At 41.8% G+C, this 27,663-nt stretch overlaps 1 protein-coding gene across 1 annotated transcript in view; it reads left to right on the top strand.

Annotated features, from left to right (window-relative positions):
- COL22A1 (collagen type XXII alpha 1 chain) overlaps positions 1-27,663 on the top strand; it is a 320,119-nt gene that overhangs the window by 255,356 nt on the left and 37,100 nt on the right. Inside the window, exons 45-50 of the mRNA XM_017501684.2 lie at positions 1,852-1,965; positions 4,466-4,519; positions 14,297-14,350; positions 16,008-16,061; positions 20,315-20,368; positions 24,757-24,810. Coding sequence (XP_017357173.1) covers positions 1,852-1,965; positions 4,466-4,519; positions 14,297-14,350; positions 16,008-16,061; positions 20,315-20,368; positions 24,757-24,810 — 384 coding nt within the window. The remainder of the gene's footprint in view (positions 1-1,851; positions 1,966-4,465; positions 4,520-14,296; positions 14,351-16,007; positions 16,062-20,314; positions 20,369-24,756; positions 24,811-27,663) is intronic.

Here is a 27,663-nt window from a genome sequence, read left to right as displayed (position 1 = left end):
AAGGAGACTAGTACTTCAGTGGTGGGGATTCCTGAGATTCCTGGGAGCAGGAGGAGCCTGCTTGCATCCTGAGACAATCAGGAAGGCTTCTTGAAGGTGGAGATTTCTAAAGAGTCTCCAAAGACTAAGTAGGCGAAACAAGTAAAAGGAAGGTAGGCTATTCAGAGATGCTTTTGTGATGGAACAACTTTACCATCATGAATTCCAACACCAGGATGAAAACTAAAGCACCTGAAGCTTCACCTCATGGACCATGAACAGTGTAGCTTCCACCTGTTTTTGTTGGTCCCTTTGGTGGGACTTTCAAGAGACCATAGTTAGTGCATGTATTTGTGTCCATTGACAGCATTGAACCCAGAGCTCCTCAAGACACACATTTACTGTGGTTCTAAACTTAGCACAGTGCCTGACACATCGTAGGTGCTTTTCAAGTATTTTTTCAATGAATGAGTGACTGAGTGAATAAATAACAATAATGGCTAAGTGTGTGGGCAATATCTATCTGTCTGTCTATCTATCTATCTATCATATCTATCTATCTATCTATCTATCTATCTATCTATCTATCTATCTATCTATCTATCTATCTATCATCTCCATCTATCTATCTATCTATCTATCTATCTATCATCTATCTATCTATCTGTCTATCATATCTGTCTATCTATCTATCTATCTATCTATATCTATCTATCTATCTGTCTATCTATATCTATCTATCTATCTATCTATCTATCTATCTATCTATCTATCTATCTATCATCTCCGTCTATCTATCATCTATCTATCTATCTATCTGTCTGTCTATCTATCTATCTATCTATCTATCTATCTATCTATCTATCTGTCTGTCTATCTATCTATCATCTCTATCTATCTATCTATCTATCTATCTATCTATCTATCTATCTATCTATCATCTCTATCTATCTATCTATCTATCTGTCTGTCTATCCATCTATCCTGAGTATTCTAAGTGCTTTACCTGTGTTATCCATTAAACGTCTATCACAAGGCGAGAGGCAGGTTGGATGAGAGGGAGGATTAGAGAGAAGGGCAAGGAGGAAGCAAATCAAGAGGAAGGTGGATGGGGCAGGCTAGAGTACAGTCAGGTGAGTTTTATTTGGTGCATAGTGTGCTTTCAACTGTAAGATCTAGAGATGACATGGACAATTCAGAAAGCACATGCTCTGGGCTCAGAGCACTTTAAATTTACTTGAGGAGCAGTATTTATCTGCCTTGAAGTAGAACAAAGCCCAACTCCAGGGAACATTTATTAAATGCTTACCTTGGGTAAAAAATAAAGCTAAGCATGGTCAGAGCCTGGATGTGTCACAGGAACAAAGTCCCAAGGGTGTGTGCCTGTTGCCTTGTTTATCCTTATTCCTCGATCAGAAACCACTTGACTTAGACGAACGCAGAACAGAGAATTCAGCTCCCAACTTGGTCTCTAACATTAGGGACAGTGCCTGCTATGTTTAGTAATACTAAATGTTTGTATTAAATCTGCACTGTTAATGTTTTTAGATGCTCACAGATCATTTTACATGAATTTTTGACATAATTTCCTTAGGCGGTGATTCCAGAAGTCTGGGTGGAAGTTTGGAGACATGGAGAAATATCCAGATATGTCAGTGCTGAAACCTAACTTTCAATTAAGAAACAGATAAGGCAAAGTTTAGACCCAAAGTATCTGGATTATGACTCTGTCCACCTATTTGCTTTTCCGTCTTCTCTGGCATTTAAAAACAAAATCTCCATCTGGAGAGGTAGCAGCCAGGGCTACTGTGCTTTGCTTTGTAACTATTTGCTATTCATTCTCGGCTTGTCCCTCCCTCTCTCCACTCTCAGGATGTGTGCAATGACTGCCCTCCTGGCCCCCCAGGCCTCCCTGGTCTACCAGGTTTTAAAGGGGACAAAGGTCTCCCAGGAAAGCCAGGGAGAGAAGGCACAGAAGGAAAAAAGGTAAGGAGAAAGGGGAAACTCGATTCTTATCATTAAAATGAAAAGATCATTCTGGAGATCCCAATACGGCCCCTTCTGTCTCCAGAAGTGTTCAGCGTTTGAGGGGTTCAAGATTCAAGATAGATGAGGAGTGCTGGGTTGTGGGACACAACTATAGAAGTGGTAGGAACTGGGTATCTATGGGTCTTTGTCACTTTAGGAAGATGTTGATTGTGACTTTCCGTTACATGCTGACACCTGGAGACATACTCTCATTCAGTTACATTTCTTTCCTCCCTGTCTTTCTCCCTTCCTTTCTTTTGCTGTCCAACAACTTTTGCCTATCTACTATGTAATAGGCACCAAGATAGGCACTTCAGATTCATAGATCAATCAATGGATCCATCCATTCATGCATGCATTCGGTCCCTTGTCATGATCTGTTTATGACACCCCGTTACGTGTGTATTACATGTCAATCAACATGTAGACACTGGGAGGTTCAGAAGAAGAAGGCTGACACCCTATTCTAATGGAGCTTATGGTCTATCCTGGAGCAAAACAGAGGTAGGGAGTTTCATGGGTGCTGGGGAAATAGGCTTACAACAAAATCTCATCTCAACCCAGATAATTTCTTCACAAAGGTAGAAGAGAAAGAAAACAATTTTAATATTGAATTAAATTGAAACTAGCATATAATGTGCATGACAGACAATCTGTTAAGAGAAGGTAAGGACAGGAAGAACTCTCAGTGTTTTATATAGCCAAGCAGGTAAAGTCCACGGAAGACGTTTTCTCAAGATAAGCAATAACTAGTCCGCAAGTAAGAGGTCCTGACAGTGCTGTTTGTCACGTATGTTCATCATAGATTCACCTGGTAGTTCAGATGGCCCTCTGTCTTAGCTAATTGGCTTTATCCAAAGTGAAAATCATCTTTTGGTATCTTTATGTCAAAATACAGTTTTGCAACTTGGGGAGATACCATCCCCTAGAAATTGGGAAATAGAGGTGTATCTTTCTTGCTGATTATTATAGTTCACAGAGATGGATCCTAACTCCTAAAGAAAGGCATTCCTGGGTCATCAAACTGAAAAAGAAAGCCTTCTTTGCCTTTTAAAAGGATTTACGCACATGTCAAAGAAACAGATAAAAAACTGACAATGATCCGTTTTCTAAAGCAAATGCTTTAAGGAAAAGGCTTAGGTGAGACTCTCTCTTTTCAAACAAGAGAATTAAGCCTCTTATTTGTAATTTGTATTTTACCCACACATGCTACTGGGAATACAAACACAGACGTGAAAGATATCCTTTATTCTGACTCTCTGAGCCTTAAGCAGTGCCTGTTCCCTTTCCACAGACCCAGCTCTGCAGGATATTTGAGTGTAGACTCCACGGGTGTGCCACGGTCCTTGAAATTTCTCCAAATGCTCTGGAACCCTCGAAGGGACAGGGGCTGATCCTAAAGCTAATTTGACTAAGAATAATTTGGCCTAATTAAATTCTCCTGATGATCAACTTATTAAAAACGGGCCTTTATTTCATTTGCAGCATTTCTTGTATTATATGGTATAGTAAACAAACACATTTGAATGTTCTTTCATCCGTGTCATGGGTCTTTCCCATTGCCTTAATTTTAAACAGCTCAAAAGATCATTTAGTTCATTAAGATAGGTGGGTCTTTGGAGTTGATTCCAAAAGTCTTAACCTCGAAGATTCTTGATATCAGTGCAGAAGCTTTTAGGGGGCATTTCTAAATCACTTAGGGGGATGTTTAGATCAGTCTTTTCCAGGCCTTTCTACCAAGTTGCTTTGCATCAAATCATTGGGATATTTATTATTTCAAATTTCTGGATCAGGAATCCAGAAGTGGCTTTTCTGGGTTGTTCTGGCTCAGGTCTTTCATGGGGCAACCCTCAAGCCCAGAGCTGCATTCATCTCAGAGTCTGTCTGGCAGAAGACCCTCTTCCAACCAGATTCACTCTTGTGGCTGTTGACAGAGACCTCAGTTCCTTACCACGTGGGCCTCTGCAGAGCTGCTTGAGTGAGATCAAAACACAGAACCTGGTTTTCCCCAGAACGATTGGTAGGATAGAAAAAGTACAAGTTTGCAGGGGGCCGGGCAAGGTGGGAGTAAGCCATCTTCTACCTTGATCTCAGCAAGTATACTGCATCATTTCTGCCATGTCCTGTGGGCCCTAGAGACCAATCCTGGAACAAATGGCAGGACAGCTTCTCCAGGTTACACACATGGGAGGTAGGGGCCATCGGGCCATGCTGGAGACACACCACCTAACCACATCAATGGCGGGTCATGCCACAGTTGCCCAGCTACACTCAGTGCTACCACTTACACATACCTTTTGCTCAAACAGCCTAGGGGCAGGGGTGGCTGCCAAGAAGTCCCAGTGGGAAATCAGTGAATGGAGGTGTGAGGCTCATGGCTCGGTGATGACCCTGGAGGTGGAAGAGACACTCATTCTTCTTTTCTTTTTTTGTTTGTTTTCTGATGTCCCTGCTACAGGGAGAGTCTGGGCCTCCAGGCCTACCAGGGCCCCCAGGAATAGCCGGACCACAGGTCAGTGAGACTTCGTAACCATCTGCATGGGTCTGTTCTGCTCATCTCAATGGTTAATCTCAATTCAAGGAAGAGTGATGTCCATGGTAAAGAAGGAGTGGTTTTAAACCCAGAAAACCCCTGCTGCAGGTCTAAGCATGGCACTATGGCACTGAATCTCTTATTGACCATGGGCAGGTCACTTTAATTTGTGGAGTCTCAGTTGCTCCTTTATGAAAACTGAGTGCTGGAAAATATGAAATGCATGGGAGAATTGGACTGTGTGGGAACTCCTGGTTAAGACATGAGTTTTGTGGTCGGACACCTCAGCTTAACTCCCAGTAATGACAAAAATACAAATGGTGTCAGAGATTTGTTAGAATTGAATTATATGATGCATAAAAAGGACATGGCACTCAGTTAAAAAAAATACTAGGAGAGTGCTTTTTGAATGCAAGTGAACCCTGTTACCCTCATGTGAGTGATACGACATCTACCTAAAAGCAGCTGTGTGGCTCTGTGATTTCCCAAAGCCAGGGAGGCTGGCATGGGAGAAAGTGGGTATAATCTCAACTTCAGAATAGGCAGGGAAGCTCTCTGGCTGTCAAAACAAGTGTTCTGAGGCTGGGCTGTTTGAGCTGTTGGTGGCAGTAGTATTTAGCTCTCAGAAGAAAGTGCATGAGTGCTGGTATGGGGGCAGGTAGACCCCACCCTCATTCCCTTCTGGCTGTCATTGGTGCTCCTTTGGGTGTGCTCCCTTATCTCTCGCTGCTGTAGACTGCACACCTGCCCCACCAACACTCAGGGCCTAATGTGTCCCTGTGTCTCTTCCTGGGGCCTGGTTGGACATAGCATGCCTCATCTGATAGAAGAGGTGGCATAAAATTGTCACTAGGAGGGAAAACTCAGAAGCCAGTCCTTGGGGTTAGAATTCTATCTCAGCTGTGTGACCTTGGGATAGTTTCTTAACCTCTCTGGTCTTTTGTTTCCTAAAGTTAACTAGGGGCTATAAAAGCTATGACCCTACAGGCTTATTACTGTACCAACTGCAGGCAAAATGCTCCCATCAGTGCCTGGTACACTGTATCAACTGAAGAATGACAACATTTGGGTGTTTTGATACCTCAGTTCTTGTCTCCTTGGTTTAAAAGAATTTAAACAAGAGACACACAGCAAAGGAGATGCAGCATTGAGTAATTTATTGCAAAAGAAAAAGAATACTTTGAATGTTAGGGGCAGAGTAGACAGTACACCTGAGAGAGAGAGAGGATGCAGGGCAGGCCACGCATAAGGATGAGATTCCCTTTATGGCAGCCTTACGTGGTTATTCATTAGGAGATGGGAAAAGGCGTTACTCATAAGCATGTTCTGGGCGGTCCTCTGAGTGTTCATGCGCAGTAGCTGTACATGCTTGTTCATATGTCTAGTGTCTCATTAGCACCTTAAATCTCCACCCAGGCATGTTTTTTACTATTATAATGAGCAAAGGGTCAGTTTGAGGATGGGCAAAATCAAAGATAGCTTTGCATGGATGAGCTCAATTATCATGTGAATGCAGAGGCTTATGGTGTTGATTCCACTGTCACCCCAGTTGCTGCATCTTGAGAACATGATTACTTCCTTCACTACCTATCCTGCCTCAGGTCCACAGATTTGGAAAGGAGATCTTTATTTCTCATAGAGGATTGAACTTGCAGGCTGTCCATCCCACAGGCTGGGAAACATAGCCTCCAGCAGAAGCCAAGAGAAAGTGCCTCAAGGGAAAGGCAAAGCAGCAGGAATGTATGCTGAGCCGGTAGCCAGATGTATATATTTAAAAAGCTATAGGAGGAGTCATGAATATTTATGGAAGGAGAAACATGTGCATGGGAAATTGAGTTTCACACCTCATGATGGGTCATGTGTTCAAAAAATGGCAGCATTGGCTGGGCGCGGTGGCTCAAGCCTGTAATCCCAGCACTGTGGGAGGCCGAGGCGGGTGGATCACGAGGTCAAGAGATCGAGACCATCCTGGTCAACATGGTGAAACCTCATCTCTACTAAAAATACAAAAAATTAGCTGGGCATGGTGGCACGTGCCTGTAATCCCAGCTACTAAGGAGGTTGAGGCAGGAGAATTGCCTAAACCCAGGAGGCGGAGGTTGCGGTGAGCCGAGATCGCGCCATTGCACTCCAGCGTGGGTAACATGAGCGAAACTTTGTCTCAAAAAAAAAAAAAATGGCAGCATTATTATAATCCAAGGATGGAGTTTTAAAGTTTTTAAATCTCTTGACATCAAAAGCTGAAGGAGAGGATGTGGAAGGCTTGACTGCACATTCTCTGTGCATTGGCCAAAACTAGTCCAAAGATGGTGGTCAGGCTGGGAGCTCAGTTTTTAAGGATTTTCTGGGTCTCCTTGGCCAAGAGGTTCTTGGTTGGTGAGGGGGGCCTAGGATTTTGTTTTTATTTCTCAATTGTAAGTGCTCAGTTGACTTTAGCTTTTTTAGCCCTTGTGGTCCCAGTGGGCAGCCCCACATTTAGGGTGAGGACTTGGGAATAAAATTTAAGAAGCCAAAAACTTCAACAATCAAGATAAATAGCACTTTCATGCAATATTTTATAAAATTTAAAATTAATGCAATAATTTCATGAGGAACAAAATATCAAAATTTGAAATGAAGACAAGATCCAGCCCCTCCACTTGAATGGCCTACCTAACTCACCTCTGCCTAACATCAGCAGTATTAGATGCCTGTGTTTATTTGCATTTGGATGTTTTGATCATCTTGAATTTTTTAGGTTGACTTCAATTTTTTAAAATATTGCCATGGGGTCAGGTGCAGTGGCTACCACGTATAGTCCCAGCACTTTGAGAGTCTGAGGCAGACAGATCACATGAGGCCAGGAGTTCGAGACCAGCCTGGCCAACATGGTGGAACCCTGTCTACTAAAAATACAAAAATTAGCCAGGCATGGTGGTGCACATCTGTAATCCCAGCTACTTGGCCAACATGGTGAAACTCCATCTCTACTAAAAACAGAAATTAGCAGGGTATGGTAGCACATGCCTGTAATCCCAGCTACTTGGGAGGCTAAGGCATGAGAACTGCTTGAACCTGGGAGACGGAGGTTGTAGTGAGTGAAGATTGTGCCACTACACTCCAGCCTGGGTGATAGAGTGAGACCCTGCCTCAAGAAAAAAAATTTATACATATATATATATATATATATATACACACACACACACACACATATAGTACATATAATATCCATATGCAATATATAATATCCCTATGTTTTATATATGCAATATATATATGCAACATATATACACATACATATATATGTATGTTTATATATGAATATACATATATTTGTATGTGTATATACACACACGCGCACACACACACACACACACACACACACACATATATATATATATATATATTTTTTTTTTTTTTGCAAAGGAATCTTATTTTTCTTGGCTTCTCAACAAGAGGTATTCAGTACCCAAGGTGAGTGATTCACTTTTCTTACCCTAGGCCCAGCCCTAGAAAAGGGTGTTGGCACTGTTATTATGACTGTTAAAAAGCAAGCAAAAACCCAATTAATTCCATGTTGTGACAACAGTGCCAGCCTTGTGGTGTATCGGGATGGAAAACACCCAGGTCTCCCAGACCCTAGCTGGCAGGTTAAAACATCTAGCAGTCCTGCCCCACGGACTGTGAAGATTTAGAGGGTTTTAACAGAGCCAAGACTCCTGCATCAGGAGCTAAAGATATCAGGTCTCAGTGCAGATGGAACAAGAGATTTGCCCAGGGCAGCGTTAGATTGAAAGGCAACAGGAATGTGCAGCATCTTCAAATGTTGGCTCTCCTTACTGGGTATGCTCTCTTTCTGGGATTGCCAGCTGAGGCCAAGCTCCTCACTCTGTAATTTCAGCTGACCCTTAAGTAACCTTTGCTGTCAACCTGCTGGCTGCTGGGGAGGAATTGCCTTTATGTAAAGAAATAAAAGCATATCAATTAAACAGATAAGGAGTTCCTTCCATTAAATATGGACAGCTTTCTCCTTCAGCCCACCCCTGCATGTAATGCTGATGTTTTTAGCAATGGCCCTGCTTTTGTTTCTTTGTAATTTGCTTCAATGGAGGGTTTGCTCCTTTAAATATTCTGAGAATAGAAAGCTTCCGTCCAGAAAAAAGAACAACAACAATTAGTGTTACATCTGAAAGACAGTGGCCCTTGTTGCCTCTGTTAGGAGTTGATGGTCACTCCAACCATGAGAAGTCCTTGGGCATGTGGTCTAACCCTGCATGGGGAGCCCCAGGCAGTTGCTGCCGGCAGGGTGCTGAGCATTCGAAGGAGCAGGTTACTCTCTCCTGCAATGGTCAGCATGATGCTAGGGGGCAGAACTGTCATTTCAGTTTACAGATGAGGAAACTAAGGTTTAACAAGATTAAATGCCACAACTACAAAACTAGCAGGCAGTGTAACTGGGGTTGGTCCCTATTAGTCCAACTTCAGTACCCCAAGTAGTTACTGTTCTGCCATACTCCTAAGTAACAATTGATATCAACACCAGCACCCAGGACAGCTCCTAATGGGGTACAGTGCTTTAGTCTACACTGTATCTGCTAATGCCCCTGTCTGCAACAGCTGCCCCTTATCACCACTTATTGTTGAGAAAATGCATCACAGAAGGGTTAAATGTGCCTTCTGAGGACTCAGTCTATTTTGCTTCTTGGCTTCAAACCCAAGCCAGCTTCTGTACTTGTCATTTACCCTATACCACTTTCCAGAAAATAGACAGAAGAACTGTCTCACTTCCTCTCTGTTCAACTTCATTTATCAAACAGTATCTCCGCTAGACTTGGGGATGTGAAGATGAATCTGTAAACTGAAAATACTACCCCTGATGGAGTACTTAAGATCATTGTTAGCGTCTTTTCATAACCAAAGGCTCTGGGCATTCACTCGTCTCATGCACTGCCAAGAGGGCTTGGTTTCTTTGTTTTCAGCATTGGGGAAGCAGCCTCCCCAAGATTTATCTTATAGATGTGCATCTGCTCTCTTCAGTGGCTGTCACGAGGAAGTTCACGCCACACGGTCAACTAGAGAGCTCAATTCTAGGACTTTGAACTCACATAAAACCCTGACTTTAAGATATAAGATCTGGAAATTGTTGCTGCAGTTGTGATTATGATCTGTGGAGAGGAGGCAGAAGGAACAAGACAGTAATCACTGTGATGACCCTGGGAGCATGTATTCTACAGAATCAGATGTAATTGCCTTGCCTGGATTGGAAATGATGACTATTCTGTCACCTACAAAAACCAACATTTTTGTTTCCTTCTTATCACATGTTCACCAACCAGTAATAGCACCTAAAGAGGGCCGGGAATGGGCCTGGAGATACCCAATGAGCAAAAGTCCTCATTTGGAAGGTACAGATGACTCTGAGGAGGCAGAAATAATACCTGCTGCCATTGGCAGTGCCAGAAAAAGCCCTGGGATTCCCATCCTGTCCAGAAAATAACCCAGAGTCACTTACTCCATGTTCTTTCCCAGAGCAGAAAACTGTTCCCATCCATAACTGCCACAATTCTGAAAAAGTCTTACAAAGTATCACCTTAACAGTTTCCTTTCAAGTCAGGAGGTATATAGAGAGATTAGATATGGGTCCTTCCTTCCACAGCCTGATGCTGTGACAGAAAAGAAAGACACACAAGCTTGCAGCAAGCACTTAGGAATGTCTGATGAAGGCTGGAAGCCAACAAGAGCCATGGGCACAAGCCTGGGCTCTGGAAACCAGTGGTCCCCAATGTGCCCTTATTAGCTGAGTGAATTTAGCTTGCTAATTATAGGGCTTGGGCTTTTATTTATCTGAATCTTGGATCCCTCATCCGTACCTTGGGTTCCTCATCTGAAAAAGACCTGTACAACCTGTCTCATAACAAGGATGCAAGAACTAAAGAAGGGTGAATTTACAAAGCATGGCATGTAGGAAGCATTTAATACAGGTACCTGCAAGTGGTCCTCCAACCACAACAAATTGTCAGGAGAAGAGTAAATGACTTAAAATAAAAAAGAACACCATGGAACAAGGGGTAACCTGTGAAGGCACCTGGAGGAGGTAGGATTTTAGTTGCATTGGAGAGTTAATCAGGAATTTACCAGCTATCCCTGGAGAAAGGTTTTCCAAGCAGGACAACAGCCTGAAAAGTTTGGGAGCAGGGTATGTTCTGAGAGTAGCAGAGAGTTACTAACTTGGGAAAGTTTAGTCCCTGTCCTCAACAGTTTGAAAACCTTTTGATAAAATTGCCTGTTCAGCATATTCATGAAGGACAGCACTCTTACAGCAATTCCTGGTATGAATGTAACTTCCAAATAATTGTTTTATCATGTGCTTAGCACGTGATGATCCTGGAAAAAATTTAATTAAAAACAGAATCTCCTCCAAACTCAGAGAGGTTTTCCATGAACATAGAAGAGAAAGAAAACAATTTTATCACCAGAATGTGATTTGCATTACAGGCAATATGCTAAATGATTGCAAAGACAGAAAGGAATCTTACTTTTAGATAGCCCCTCTGGTACAACCACCTATCACTACATGTTGTTAAGATAAGCAGTAGCTGGTTCTCAAGTAAGAGGATTTAGTGACATCACATGTTCTTTCTAGATTCACATGATAATTGCAGTGGTCGTCTGTATGTCTATATTAACTAACTGCCCTTATTCAAAGCAAAGCTGAACTTCTTACATCTTTATGGAAGGAGATAGATTTGAAACTTGGAGTCAGGCATCTGCTGAAGTTGGACTTCTACTGTTTCACAGGAGCTGCGAGATAGGAATGCTATCTTCTTTGCTGATTCTATTTCAAAGAGATGGTTCCTAGGTCCTTGAGAAAAAACATTCCTGTGTTCCTGGGTCACAAGGCTAGCAAAAGGCTCATTTAGCTTTTAAAAGTATTGACATATCTTTCAAAGAGACCCCCCCCCAAAAAAAAACCCCACAAAAACAAAAACAAACCTCACAATTAACAAGTTTTCTAAAGTAAATGTTTTCAGTAAACAGAGTAGGGCAAAGTTTTTCTTACTTTCAACAGGGGGAATTAAGCCCTTAAAATAGCTCTTTAAGAGGACTAAACTAGCAAAATAATGAACTGATAATCTCCCTGGAATATGAATTCCCAGTGGGCATGGTATTTATGTATTTCATTGATTATTGTATCTCCAGTGTATAGAAAGGCGTCTGGCTTATGCTCAGCATGATCAGTCAGTCTTTCTGATTATAAATCCAGTACCCTTGACATTTTGAAACCACTTGGACAAGGCATCATGGTCTAGGGAAATAGCTGGAAAAGTAAAATGGGCAGAGAAAGCCAGCTTGGGCATCTGATCATGAGACAGATGGATGTGGATTAGATTCCCGACCTTGCTTTCTATGAGCTGTGTGAGCTCAGGTGAATGAGGGAACTGGTCTGGTCTTCAGATTTATTATCTAATACTCTGATAATAAGCCCTATCTCATAGAGTAGACTTACTGATTCAGTAAGAGAATATAGACATATTAAATATTTTTGCATCAGTTCAGGATATAAACAAGGAAATACATGTAATGGGATATCATGTGGGAAGCCTTGGCAGAGTTCCTGGAAGAGTCGGGGCTCTCTAAATGTCAGCCCCCGTCTCTGAAAGGAAATGAGTCAGGCTTGGGGGTGTGTATGTTTGCCTTGATCCCTGACTACGTTGGAGTAGGAGAAAGGGACAACTGTGGAGATCCTTGAGCTGCTGACATTTTCATTGTTGCTACATGGGTGTTGAAACTACTCTAAACCCAGACTGAGGGCTGGAATTTCGAAGGAAGCCACTTACTTTTAAGGCAGTTGTCCTAAATGTTAAGGAAGCAGTGGGCTCTTCTATGTCATTTCTCTTCGTTGATTACAACAGTGCATCTGCAGACAGGCGCACTGGCTTTGTTTAGATTTAGAAACAGTGAAAATAATTCCATGCAAAAACATCAGAAGAAATGCTCCTTCTCTCTGACTCCATTTTTTTTTTTCTCTTCTAAACAATGATATTTAGCACTTCATAGATATGAGCTCACCTAACCCTCCCATTATAACACAGGTAGAGAGTGAGGATTAGTATGTAGTTACTGTTAACAGTGGTCTGCTGAGGTGGTAGAACAGTCTAGATTGAAAGAGGGCTGGACTTGATGTTTCCATGAGAGAACTGTGGGGTTCTGGATCCCTGGCAGGACCCTCCTAGATGGACCTGCCCCTCATCCTTTATTTACTAGAGGAGCAAACTGAGACCAGAGAGGATAGAAGACGTGATATGCTTAAGAATGTAAAGATAAAGGGCCACAGGCATGGAACCACAGCTAAGATTGACCTACTGCCACAAACCTATTTACTGCATAAAATATTGTTTTAAAGGAATTGAATTGTTTCTGTTTAAAAACATTGTGCACTTATTAACACAGTAAATGCAGAGCTAAAGTAGAAAACAGTTAAAGGGTTGGAACCTTTGGATGTTACTTTCATGGGTAGTCTGTAAAAAGTATTTTTTAGCAGGTTGTATGTTTTGAGCATCTTGGCCATGATGATGACAATGACAATGGCGATGATGAGGATGATGGTTATGATCACAGTAGTGGTGGTGGTGATCATTATGCAGACAATGACAGTGATCATGATAGTGAAGATGAGGATGATGATGGTGATGGTGGTGACAGTGATGATACAGCTCTTGTGACAGTGGCTGTGGTCATGATGGTGATGGAATAATAATGATGGTGCTGGTAATGATCATGGTGATCATCATGGTGATAATGACCTGCGGAATCCTGATAGCTAATGTTTATTGAGGGCAAACACACATCCCATCCTAAGACTAAGCACTTTGTATATTTTAGGTCATTTAACTCTCACAGTAACCCCATGACAAAGATATTATTTTATCATTCTCATTTTGGAAGAAGACAGAGAGTTTAAGTATCTTGTCCAATGACACACAGTTAGCAAGTGGCAAAGCCAGAATTAAAATGCAAAATAATAAAGATAATAATGATAACTAAGATTTATTGAGCTTTTACTGTGTTCTGGCCTCTGTGCTGTTTCCCATCTATTATTTTATTCTCTAACATTTCATGGGATAGGCATCATTATTTTCTTGTTCTTGTAGGTAGGTTACAAAACTCCTCGAAGTCTCACAGCTAGTAAGGGAGGGAGCAAGAATCTTATGTCTGGATAAATTCTTCCAAAGCTTCCTGTGTTGTACTGCTGCTCTTGCCTGCCACCATCTAAACTTCTCCTTCTCCCTTACCCTCACACCCCTTCTGCAAGGCCTGCAGACCCTGGGTTTATTCTGCCTCTTTTCCTGCCACACCTGGAACACCCCTTTCTTCTAACTGACCCTTTTTTCTATAGCCTGTACCACTAGCATATCCCACATTACACCCACAGCTAGAACCTAGGACAATTACATATCTTTTTAATGGTTTCCAATGCCTACAACTAACTCTAACATCAGATGTTGACATGCAAGGCTCTCAAAGAAATGAGCCCTGCCTACCTCCCCAGCCCCATTTCCTGGAGCCCCATACCCCAAATCCCAGTTAAGCCATTTCATCAACACATCCTCAACTAGGCCCTGTTTCTATCTGCTGCCACCGTACCTGAGCTACCACAGGAAATTGATAAGAGGTTTTGGGGAATTAATGAATAGATGAATGAATGCATAAAATGCTTTTTGTTTCTCTATTAAAATTTCCGGTGAAATCTCTTTCTTTTCTTTTTTTCCTTTCAAGGGAAGTCAAGGAGAACGTGGTGCAGATGGTGAGGTTGGACAGAAAGGTGATCAGGTAAAAATTTACTCTATAAGGAACCATTCATCCCAAGGAAGGATCACTGTTTCTCCAAGGCGGCTTCCACTGTACAATGTCATTTCTTGTCTCTTCTTTGCCTGTAGCAGGATTTTTAAAAATCTAGCTTTCATGGTTTTCATCTTGTTATCTCTGGTTTATTGTAAGTCTCCTCTCTCCCCGAATTATCTGAGAAGCCCGCCTTCCCTCCCTCCCTCCCTCCCTCCCTCCCTCCCTTCCTTCCTTCCTTCCTTCCTCCCTGTACTATTTTGCCTTTGTTTCTTTTCACCAAAATGGTAGTTATTCATTACAAAATTCCCCCTTCTTTCCTCCCATCCTCTCAAGTAACTGTTGCCTGGCTCTCTTGGTGCTAGCTGAAATGCTTCACAGACACTCCATGCTCTGGCCAGTGCACATCTAGACTTGCTGGACCACTGTTCCTAGCGTGCTATAGGATGGGACCAATGAGGGCTTGCTGCTCTCTCTGTGGATCTGAGCATGGCCTCCCTATCATCCTCTATCCAGTACGACCAGCTGATTTCTGCCCATTCCAATTCTACCAGCCTTCCTGCCAATGGAAATGGCTGTTATCCTTCTGCTTTGCTGCTGTAACCCTTTTCCCTGTTCTTGTTTCTCTCCTGTCTTACCTGCCGTCCCCCTTACTCCTCCCTCTATTCTGCATCTCATAGCCAGTGCTCATTGTAAGCCAATTCCATGCCAGGCGCTGCACCTGGCTCTGCAATCTGGAATGAGTCATGGGCAAGCTCCTGACCTCAGTGGGCTTGCTGTTCAGTGAGGGCGGAGGCACATGAACGAGCAACACACAGGCAGTGAGATGAGAGCTGTGCTCAAAGTCTGAATGAACTCCTCAGCTAAAACCTCTTCTGTATTTGGAAAAACAAAATGTATTTGGATTATTCTTATAAGAATGAGTTATCAAAGGCAATGTACTCTACATTGAATGCTGCAGCCTGAGGTTTCAGTGGTAAGGCTTGGAGGCGGAGGGCAGAGAATCATTTCTTTCATGGTGGTTTGTTTGGTTTCATAACATTGTTCTACAAGGCTAAGTGCTAGATGTCAAGCTTTGTTCTATAACTTTTTCAGCTGATTCTATAATATGCAACAGACTCCTCTACACATAGAGAAACAAATCTCTTGCTTAAAATAACTGTAATATTGCCAGAGTATGAAGGCCATAATTCAGTTAGCCTAACCATTTCCATTTTGTATGTTGTGTCTGTGTGCATTTATTTTTCTTTATGTTTTTATTATGAAACGCTTCAAGCATATCTAAAGAATAAGGACTGTAATAAAATGAACCCTTCTGTACCTAGCACGTGACCACAACAGCTTTCAATTATTATGACCCCTCTTGTTTTCATTTATATCCTCAGCCATTTCTCCACACCCCCTGCCCACACATTATTTTGAAACAAATCCACTTTCAGGACATACCTGTTTTTATAAATATTGTCAGGTAGTATCTCAACCTATTGATATATAAAAAGAGGTCTCTTTTGTTGTCAGTGTCTTTAACCGAAATTGTTAGTGGGGTTAGAAAGTGGATCCTGGATTGTTTCCTGAAATTTGATATTTGTGCAAAGTTTAAAAAGTGTTTTTCGGTCATTTGAAAGAATTGTGTCTTGTGTTTTCGTAGGGTCATCCTGGAGTTCCAGGTTTCATGGGGACCCCAGGGAGCCCTGGGCCACCAGTAAGTAATCCTCTTTAGTCTCTTCCTCTTGGGGCCTTGACATTTGAATGCACACCTCTACTCACCAGGCCTGGTATGACACTGAACATATCTCTCATTTTAAGGGATGGGCCAATACCCAAAAGGTGGCAGGGATGACCTAAAAATGCAAGTCCCACAGGCATGTGGGGGAAGGTGCAGAGGGTGTGGAGTAGGCTTGATGGACCATGTAATTAGAGTGATGTCGGGACTGGAGGACATCGGCAAAGACAGACAGACTTGCTGCTTCTTTTTGCAAATTGAGCTTGAGTGGGCAGAAAGCCCATATGTCAAGGTTATGATGTCAAACAAAGAAGGTAGAAAATGAGAAATCGTAAGCAGCTTTCCCCATTTTATGGGGAGCCTGTCTGAATGTTATCTCAATGATCTCCACTAGGCCCCCCTGAGCAAATGTTCTCTCTGTTCTTATAGTAGTTGTAGCCTTGATATTGACTGGTGCCCTTCTCAGCATTTCCCTCTCCCTTCAGTGTAGACTGCTCATAGATTACTCATGTTCCTCCTCTGATTGGAGTCCACTGCCGTTGCAGCCCACATATCCATCATGGGTAGCCATGGCAACAGGCACTGGGAATGATTGTCCCTGCCAAGCCCAGGGTCAGTCCCCAGGGATTTCCCATGGGTTCTACATGAGACCCTTGTCCCAGACCTTGCAAGGAGAGGATTTCTGGAATGACTGAAAGACCACCGAAAAGGAACTCCCTTCAAACAGGGAATACCCTGTTAGAAAGTATAGTGAAAAGAGGTTCAGTTAGGAGTATAAATTTAAAATATATGAAACTAAGCTTGCTTTGTCTTCTTTTTAAACAGCTCAACTTCTAGTTGTAACTGTGTGTTAATTAGTAGAATAAATTAAATCATTTTAAGTGAGTATTTTCAATAAAATCATATGAAAGCATGAAATGGCATCTTTCACTTCATGTTGACTTTTACAGCAAACTCATAAAAAGGTGAATTGTCTACAAAAGCACTAGTCAGTTTCCCAGAAAGCCTACTTTAAGTCTTTAATGTTCAACACATTTTCCTCTGAAGTGCCTTTGAAATTAATTTTGTTTTTAATTTCTCAGCCTCACATCTTACCTGGCCCAACTCTGCCATGTGCACATTTGTGAAGGATACTGTAGGGAATTGATCAGTTTGCTGTCGTTTAACTTCACAAAATTCCACAATTCTTTCAAGGTTTATAATTTCACTCAGTCATTGCTTTGCACTGTATATGAATATTATTGGATCTTGTAGCATCTGATAATCAGCAAAAAGAGAAACTGATAATGATGCCGACACAATCGGTAGTAGGGAGAGGTACTAGTGAAGCAAAGGGGGGCATTTGAGAAGGAACTAATTTTACTTAAAAATAGTTTATTCATGAATAGTTTTATATGATGACATTAGCTTCCCTGTACAACTTAACAGCTGAGGTTCTCAGAAAATGAACATTGGATTAACGCCTCATCCCCACTCCGCCCTGGTAGTTCCAAACCCTCTAACATGTTCTCAGTGAAAACAAAACCCCCTTCTCACTGGAAATTGCAGTAAGTTAGAACTCCGTGACTACTGTAGGAAATGCTTCCTGGTTTCTTATTCTCGCGCTAGATGATGAATTGGAGGCTCAGAAACAACCATCATCAGAAGCCAGCTTGTTTGTCTCCAGCTGATTAATGCTTTCAGTTCACTTGGCAGATGTTTACTGAGCTTCTGTTTTGTGTCGTGTCTTGTACTGTTAATTGCCTGTGAGAATGGATGCTGAGGCAGCGCCCGTTTAGGCTCACCAGCCAATCACACAGAAGCAATTCCAGAGCAGAAAATTAACCTTTCTGGTCATGGATGCGTTGTTTTAGTTTTGTTCTTTGTTGTTGTTGCTTGTTTTCAAGCACTTATTAATTGTCAGGCCCTGTTGGAAATATGCAGGGATATGGGTAGTGAGCTGACAAAGCTCTTTCTTTTAGTGCTTATTTTCTGGTGCTCAGTCAGCATCCTTCTTCCAGATAAAACCGTTACTCCATGCGCATATGCAGTAGGGGATTTTATTCCAACTTGGCAAGTTTCCAGACTCTAGGATGCCAGAAGCTTTTTATTAAAGTTATGTGGAACAATTTAGATTTGTTTTATTAGCTTTGACTAGATGTTGAATTCAAGCACGAACCTTAGGCTACTCATTAAAATATTATCATTATCCCTTTATTTTGTGAACATTTACTGGGTCCGTATGTAGTAGAAGCAGTAGAGACAAATACAGCTGCACCCTTCCCCAGAAGTTTGTCATACAGTTATATCATATTTCTTTGAGGTCTAAGACCATGATGCAGTCACTTTTATGTCTTTAAAATTTGACTCATACCTGGTACAATTTAGACACTTAATAAAAGTTTGTAACAATTAAATAAAGGCTGCTGGAAAGACATCAATAGAGTACTGTGGGAACTTGCTTATTTATGCTTCCATGTTTAGTTAATATCTGCAGGATTCCTTGTCGTGGGGTGAACAATAGACACATTCATGGAAAGCTCCTCTTGGACAGCCCTTAGCATTTCTCTGGTGCTAACCCCTTATGTGTCATGAATTCCATTTTCTCAACAACCCGCATAAGACAGGCACTGTTCTTTTCCTTCATTTTACAAAGGAACTGGGATACAGAGGGGTCAAGTAACTTTCCTATGATTATACAGCTATTCGGTGAAGAAGTAGGATGTGGGCTCAGGAACTCTGACTCTAAGAGGCTGCACTCTTAACCAGTGCTCTTTCTTCTGTACCTGGCACCTTATAAGCATTGCCTCATTACTCCTCCCCTTCCTAAAGACATGTGCAATTTCCAGCCTTTCACTGTTAAGGAAACTAAAGCTTAGAGATCTTACATGACTCAACCAAAGCTAGTAAAAGGCACATGTGTGAATTTGTCTAAAGAACTGCTGCCTTCATAACCCAGCCAGTTCACTTCTAATTCATTTGTTTATTCAAGAATATTGCTTACTATATCCCAGGAGCTGTTTTAGTTCCAATGAAGAAAGAAATAAAATGGTAGTTCTTGGCCTCATGAAGGCAGGAGGTGTGTGGAAGGAGAGAGCTAGATGATAAAAATAAATAAGAAATCAATAAACACTAGCATGACAGATGTTTGCAGGTGCTATGGGGGAAGGTAGACAGGAAAGGGACCTCCCCAGAGCAGGGATGATGAAGGGTAGATCTTTCAATTTTGGGTCTGGTAGGCAGAAAACCTTTCACTGAGATGCTGATACATGAGCTAAGACCTGGAGGATGGGAGGGCATGAGGCTTCTGCATATGTGGGGGACTAGAATATAAGGGGAAGAAACAGCATATGCAAGAGCCTCAGGCAAAAGTGTGCCTGGAGCTCACTTTGAGCTGCTTGCTGATTGGCATAGAAGTCTTCTTCCATTTATCCATCTGTAGATCCCTTCACCCTTGACTTGACACAGCGATTGCCTTCCTAATCTCCTGGAAGATAAACCTAGTTGTTCATTTGCTTTTTGTCCTGAAATATTCCTTGTTATTAGCTGAAAATGCCCATCCTGAAGCGAGTTCATTTACTGTGTTCGAAGGGGTGACTGGCTGGCTAATGCATTGGCCTTTCCTACAACGTGGTTGCTCTTTTCCAAACATCTTGTATTCCCAGAGAATAGCTCAGCCTGATGAAGAGGAAGAAGCACATTTGAAATATCTGTGGTTCGGGAAGCTAGGAGGGGGCACAGAATGTAAGATCTGTGTGTTGATGTATTAGGCTGTTTTTACATGGCTACAAAGAAATACTTGAGGTTGAATAATTTATAAAGAAAAGAGGTTTTATTGGCTCAGGTCTGTAGGCTGTACAAACATGGTACCAGCATCTGCTTGACATCTGAAGAGACTGCAGTGAACTTTCATCATAGAGGAAGGCTAGGTGTGTCAGATGGCAAGAGCAGGAGCAAGTGACCAAGGAGGGGAGGTCCTAGAGTTTTAAACAACCAGATCTTTCATGAGCTAACTGAGTGGGAGCTGACTTATCACCAAGGGGATTGCGCTAAATCATTCATGAGAGATCTGTCCCCATGATTCAATCACATCCCACCAGGCCCCACCTCCAATATTGGAAATCACATTTCAGCATGAGATTTGGAGGGGACAAATAAGCAACCATATCAATTGCTTTGTATTCAAAGCAGGGGGTGCCAATGACCTCTGTCCAGATGCACAAGAAACTAGCTTTCTGCCTTGTCTTTTTTAGGGGGCCGATGGAATTTCAGGAGCTGCCGGACCACCAGGAATCCAAGGGTCACCTGTAAGTTCCTCAAGGATTGGGATCTGTTTGTAGTCTATCTTTAGCCTTTCCAGAACCCTAAGTGTTTACCAATCCTGCTCTGGTCCTGTCTGTCTCCTGTGGCTCACATGTTTTTGAGGTTCTGTTCACTACAAGTTTTGCAGTGAAACTGCAAGAGGGTTTGCTTTCTGTAGGAGCCCTGGTTATTTTGCTACTAGAGTAAAGGTTTGGTTGAAATGATCTGAAGATCTGTGTTTCCAGAATTTAGTTTATAACCGTCAATGCAAATAGGTCCTAGATTTAGACCCCATATCTCAATTTCTTGTCAGTGTGGTTTCTATTTTGAGCAGGTGCAGGGAAGTGGAAATGGAAGAGAGCTAACTCACCTAGGACTATGGTATGTACCAGGTGAATGTCAGGCAAGAGGCCACCATTGTTACCCCAACTGTTCAAAAGAGGAGAGTCGAATTAAAAATAAGTCACTAGTCAAGGATCCCAAACCACAACTAGTGGAGTTGGCATTTGAACCCAAAACTTTTCTCAAAATCCAGATTTCATTTCATGAAGCTGCCAGAACCACTCTTGGTTTCAATGCCATAAAGGGTGAACCACAGTTTAGTAGGTATTATGTTAGTAGCCAATATATGCATGGCATGTAAATGAATACACGGTACATAAAAATTCCTTATCTCATCTGACACCCCTTCCACCTTTAGCCCTATATGTTAGAAAGGCCATGAATCATTATCTCCATTTTACAAATATGGAGAGTAGGAATTGGAGAAGTGAAATGGCCAGTTCAGGGTCACACAGTGAGGAAAAGAATGTGAGAGCCAGGTGCAATCCCTAGGCCACAGGAATGTCACCATTATATTTCAAGGCCAGCTAGCAAGCAGGCCAGCCCTACCCTGGTATCTCTGGAGTTCTGTGCAAAGGGCATGTGCAAAGGACATTATTACTTAGGAAGACTTTCTTCATGTCAAAGGAGGAGGTCAGCATCCCATGGGGTTATGTCATTTGGTCAAAGTCATACAGGAAATTAGTGTCCAAGTTGGGAGTTAAGCCAATTTAAGATTTCTCAGATCAGTTCTCCTTCTGCTATTCCACACTGACCCACTGCATATGTGGTCTGGGCAGCCAGAGGGATGTTGAGACTGAAAAATCACAGCCCCATGGCTCTGTTTAGGATCCTCATCTGGTCAATCCTTTTGAAGCCACCCATCTAGAAGTCCCAGGATAAATAAAATATAAAATGTACTGGGTTGGGCACAGTTGATCATGAGTATAATTCCAGTACTTTCGGAGGCCAAGGTTGGCAAATCACCTGAGTTCAGGAGTTTCAGATCAGCCTAGGCAACATGATGAAACCCCCTCTCTACTAAAACTACAAAACTTAGCTGGGCGTGGTGGCACGTGCCTGATTCCCAGCTACTCGGGAAGCCAAAGCAGGAGAATCACTTGAAGCAGAGAGGCAGAGACTACAGGGAGCTGAGATTGTGCCACTGCACTCTAGCCTGGGCGACAGAGTGTGACTCCGTATGCAAATGATTTCCCTGATAAAAACAAACGGATTGTTTGCCTGAAAATAATAAGATGTGGATCCAGGACATAAAACTATTACATTCCTAGGAATTAAACTGTGTTAAATAAGCCTTTGATTCTGTCACGGGACCACTCCTCAGCTTATGGTAGCCCTTGAAGCTGTCCATGGTGCTGAAATTTGCCCTAACCGTCAAACTAGAATATAGTGGAAGTTTTCTTTGCCCAGAGAGTACTGATGGTCATAAAATGGAAGTAATTTTTTTTTTCTTTTCCTTTTGAGACAGAGTCTCACTCTTGTTGTCCAGGCTGGAGTGCAGGGACACGATCTCTGCTCACTACAACCTCTGTCTCCTGGGTTCAAGTGATTTCCAACTAATTTTTGTATTTTTGGTAGAAATGGGGTTTCACCATGTTGCCCAGGCTGGTCTTAGACCTTAAGTGATCCGACTGCCTCGGCCTCCCAAAGTGCTGGGATTAACAGGCATGAGCCACCACACCCAGCCAATAAAAGTAATTTTTTTTTTTTTTTTTGAGATGGAGTCTTGCTCTATCACCAGGCTGGAGTGCAGTGGCACAATCTTGGCTCACCGCAACCTCTGACTCATGGGTTCAGGTGATTCTCCTGCCTCAGCCTCTCGAGGTGGGGTGCCACCCCACCCAGCTAATTTTTTGTATTTTTAGTAGAGATGGGGTTTCACCATGTTGGCCAGGACGGTCTCAATGTCTTGACCTTGTGATCCTACCGCCTCAGTCTCCCAACGTGCCAGGATTACAGGCACGAGCCACCACACCCAGTCCCAGAAGTAATTTTTGAAAGTTAAATGGGGCATAATTATAATAAAAAGATACATACACAGAAACCTTAGTTCTGTTATATTTTGAACTAAAAGACAAACCTTTGGCAGTCTTTTTGACATAGGATAAAGGCTTTTACTTTGATTTTGGGTAATGAATGGAGTCTTTTGTCGTCAGTCATGTAAAAAGTGCATCCACTGATCACTTTTTGTTACTTTTTGAAAATTGGTTTGAGAATATAACAACGTATGTGTGACAATATGAATGTTGAGTTCTAGATTGTTAGGATTATTTTCCTAGTCTTTTGTAGCTTTCCTAACCTTTTATAGCTGTATCAATTTAGATGATGGGTGGTGAATGACTCACTTTTGGCTAGTGTTTTCAAAATCCTACCATAGCTTGCATAAAAAGTTTATTCTTTTTTCCTGCCTAAATTATACCGGATTGTTTAATCAACAATTAAATTGTATGATTTCCATCACAAATAACTGATGCAAACAGGCTTGGGGACAAGCACACTGACTTCTTGCAAGCCTTCACCTCACAGAAAAGTGAGTGGAACAGAAAAGCAAGAGTGGACTGCAGGCAAGGATGTACTGCAGTGCTGTGACGAGGCATGGGTTTTTGGAGAGCGTGGAGAGGCTGGTTTATAATGGGGGTTGGTCAGTGGAAGTTGTTTAAGAGTCTACCATGTTGTAATTTTCAGCCTCTCTGCCAATGGAATTTCTTTCTAAATAAATAAGAGTCTAGTGATGCCAAGAAGACTTAACAGGGAGTCAGAGGCAGAATTCTTTCCTAGATCTGCCACATTCTTATTATGGGACCATGCCTTCCTCACCTGAGTTTAAAAAGAATGATCTAATATAGTACTTGGCAAACTTTTTCCATAAAGAACCAATTAGCAAATATTTTAATGCAAAATTAGCCATAGACAACATGCACACCGATGGGTGTAACTGTGTTATGATAAAACTTTATTTAACAAATTTAGCAGTGGGTTGGACTTTGCTGACCCCAGTCCTAGATTACCGGTGTTTCCACACTAGGGTATTTGAAACAATAGGCATCCAGGAGAGAACCCAAGATGCTCCATTATCAATATTTAAAAATCTCTGATAATATCTCCATCTTCGTCACAGGTTGACCAAAAATCTCCACTTAATTTTCTGATGTGTTTGTAGGTGTTGTGATGTGGGGAGGGGTGAATATTTTGTTATATCATGCTTATTATTGTGCATTGGCCTAAAGTTTAAGAATACCTCATTTTGTGTGGCATGTGAATTAGAATGTAAAACTTGACATCCGTATCTTATCTCCCAATAAACACTAGTAGGAAATTATAAAGTTGTCAGACCTACTCATGGTAGAGACACAGGGTGATATGATAATATTCACTATGGTGGGAATTAGGGTACTGATTAGATAATGCTAATTTATAAGCCCTGATTGAAACTTATGTAAGTCTTTGATGAACTAAATTGGAAATAAAATATTAATGAGTGAATTCTGGTAAAACAATTTTCAAATACAAGGAAAGAGATAGTAGAGAAGTTACTGGTAAAATAAGTAGAACACCCTGGAAAAAAATGATGAAAATAATAAACCATCTGTTATGCATGCCCCTAGTCAGCTCCCCCTGTGTACAGTCCTGTACACACCACATCTCAAGGTGCTGAGGTCTGTGCTGTATGGGTAGAGAACTTGAATTTCTGGAAGTCTGGGGACAAATACAGAGCTGGATCTGGACTCAGGTCTTGTGGATTCTAAAACCCCAATAGCTTCTTCCCATTGGCATTCCAATAGGCAGTTTTCCCTGAGCCTGTGTATTAATAATATGGTCAGAATGAGTCCCAGTGTGTGTACCAATAGGGGTGATTATATTCAGCTCCAGGGAACTTCACTGCCTTGGAGGAAACACAGCTCAGAAGGCCATGAGGCTGATACAAAAGCACCCCTTGCTTCTAACCAAACACTCACTCCCTCAACCCATGAATGTAGTCCTGTGTGAAGTCATTAACTTCCGGAAAAGTCAGTAAAGGTTTCATGCTGTTTTTATGTCTTGGATCTTTTAGGGGAAAGAAGGCCCTCCTGGCCCCCAAGGCCCATCTGGATTACCTGGAATCCCAGTAAGTGGCTTTTATAAAAACACACAAACAGAGACAACCTAGTTTCTCTTTATAAAAACAAGCAAGCAAAAATATATTTCACTGTCAAAACAAGGCCAGGCCACTAGTGGAATTTTGAGTGTTGTAGAAAACTAGAAATAAAATAATCACTAACTTTTTTATCAGTTAAAGCCGACTAAAATTTTGGTAGACTGGGTCTTAATCTTGTGCTTCTTTTAGGCATATATTGGTTGTTTCTTATTTCTTTAAATAGTAATTTTTCTCTCTTTCTTTACATATATATGTATGTATACGTGTATATATATGTTTATATTGTTAAAACAATCAACACACACATATACAGAACTGTGATAATTAACTATTTGTGATAATGTAAACATTTTCCATTTTCCCATACTAGTGTTAAATTTTCATAAACTTTGCATGTAATATATACAGTGGATGCACCACAATATATATGATCGTTTCTCAGTTGCCTCATAAACCTTACAATTATTTTAAAAAGCAACTACAAAGGACAATTTCGTATGCACAGCATTTAAAAAATTTCTTAATGATGATCCTCCAAAATGTGATTTGCTTGCCAGAGTAGAGAAACATCTAAGATTCTTGATACATACTGCAGAATTACTTTCCACGGATGTTGTTCTGAACTTTTCAATTGAATATCCTTCTCACTAGAGTTGAGCTGTTCAAGGCATTTGTAGTAAATTCCTCCAGAAAGGCAATGCACTGCCTTCTGCATTGAGAGTGAATTCTTCTGTGGCTCTTGGTCTGGCCTCTGCCTGCTGCTGTAGCACTTACTGTCAACAGTCCCCCGACCCTGCTCTCCACTGTGCGCTCTTTTGTTCCAGCCACACTAGATTTTTTTTGGGTCCCAGAATGCACTGAATTCCCTCCTGCCACCCTCCACACTCCTTCCAGGATACCTGGAGGCCTCTTTCCTTCTTTCACTAGTAGATGCCTTTGATCTTCCCCATCTCATTCCAGCTATCACTTCCTTCTCTGCTCCCCTCCCCTGCAGGCTAGGAGAGGTTCTCTCTTCCTTTTCTTCTGAGTGCTTATCTCATCTGGTGATCTCATTTCTGTTGGTGTAATGGATTGATTAGTTCTCCATTATTCCTTGGTCTGATTGACTCACTCATTCAACAAACACCTCTGTTTGTTAGATCTGAGGACGTACTATTGAAGCACGCCTGGTAATTAATCACAGGGCTATATTCTGTGCTATAGGTTCTGCATGAGCTGGAACTACCTCTGTTTTTGTTTAGTCTTGGGTCCCTACACATAGTGAGCACACAGCCAACACTGATTAAAGAAACATGTGAATGAATGAATCGGCTGTTAGAGCTCATTCTCCTACAGTATCTGATATGTACTGCCATTGATCAAGAAGGCATTTCCTGGGCATCACTGACAGTCCTGTCTATAACTCTGTAGCCTGAAAGTTAAGTACATATAGATCTGGGCACACAGATCTGAAGTGCCATGCTAGGATGTTGACATGAACTGCAACCCTGGAGACCAGGATGCCACAGCACTAGGAAATATGTATTAATTTAATTTCATCAATGATAAAGCTAAGGAGAGAAAAATCCCGATTTGGATTTTGTGTTAACCCCTTATCAAAGTTCTAGAGTACTGGAGAAGAGGGGAACAACCTTGCATATGATTATGCTACTTTCCTAATAATATCCATTTCTCTCTTCCACCCTTTTTCCTCCCTCCCTCCTCCTTTCTTTCCTTCCAATGGAAATCTGATCATGTTACTTCCCTCTGCTCACTGTTGTCCTTAGGCATAAGCCAAGGACTGGGCCCTGTTACTTCCCTGGTACCTTGTGAACAGCCCCAGCCTTCTTCTTTGTTTCTTTTTCACACTGTTTCTCCTTCAAGGAAAGAAATGAGTAATGCTTATAGCCTTTTGGTGTCCCGAACATGCTCCTTGCTGTCATTTGCTGAGCCCCTCCTGTGCTCACAGTGGTGAACCATGCTGAATACCTACCTTCCTGCACATTATTGAATGCCATCCTCATCATCGTCAGCATCCACATTCCCCCCTCACCCATCATGGTGCTCACCCAGGAGGCCCAGATACCAGGCCCTCATGTTCTAAGCTCGGCTTCATGAAAATGCCCAGGAGACCTTGCCTATGCCTATGTCCTGAATGGCATTTCCTAGGTTTTCTTCTAGGTTTTTTGTGGTGTTAGGTCTTATGTTTAAATCTTTAATACATCTGGAGTTAATTTTATATAAGGTTTAAGGAAGGGGTCCAGTTTCAGCTTTCTGCACATGGCTAGACAGTTTCCCCAACACCATTTATTAAACAGGAAATCCTTTCCCCACTGCCTGTTTTTGTCTGGTTTGTCAAAGATCAGATGGTTGTAGATGTGTGGTGTTAATTTTGAGGTCTCTGTTCTGTTCCATTGGATTATATCTCTGTTTTGGCACCAGTACCATGCTGTTTTGATTACTGTAGCTTTGTAGTATAGTTTGAAGTCAGGTGGTGTGAAGCCTCCAGCTTTGTTCTGTTTTTTAGGATTGTCTTGGCTATGTGGGACCTTTTTTGGTTCCAAATGAAGTTTAAGGTGGTTTTTTCCAGTTCTGTGAAGAACTTCATGACTAAAACACCAAAAGCAATGGCAACAAAAGCCAAATAGACAAGTGGGATCCAATTAGCCTTAAGAGCTTCTGCCCAGCAAAAGAAACAATCATTACAGTGAACCAGCAACCAACAGAATGGGAAAATATTTTTGCAAGCTATCCATCTGACAAAGGACTAATATCCAGAATCTACAAATAACTAAAACAAATATGCAAGAAACAAACAACTGCATAAAAAAGTGGATAAAGGAT

The sequence above is a fragment of the Cebus imitator genome, unplaced genomic scaffold (genome assembly GCF_001604975.1).
Source record: "Cebus imitator isolate Cc_AM_T3 unplaced genomic scaffold, Cebus_imitator-1.0 Scaffold284, whole genome shotgun sequence".
Taxonomy (NCBI): Eukaryota; Metazoa; Chordata; class Mammalia; order Primates; family Cebidae; genus Cebus; species Cebus imitator.
The sequence above is the reverse complement of the archived record's forward strand: the minus strand, read 5'-3'. Positions and strand labels throughout refer to the sequence as shown.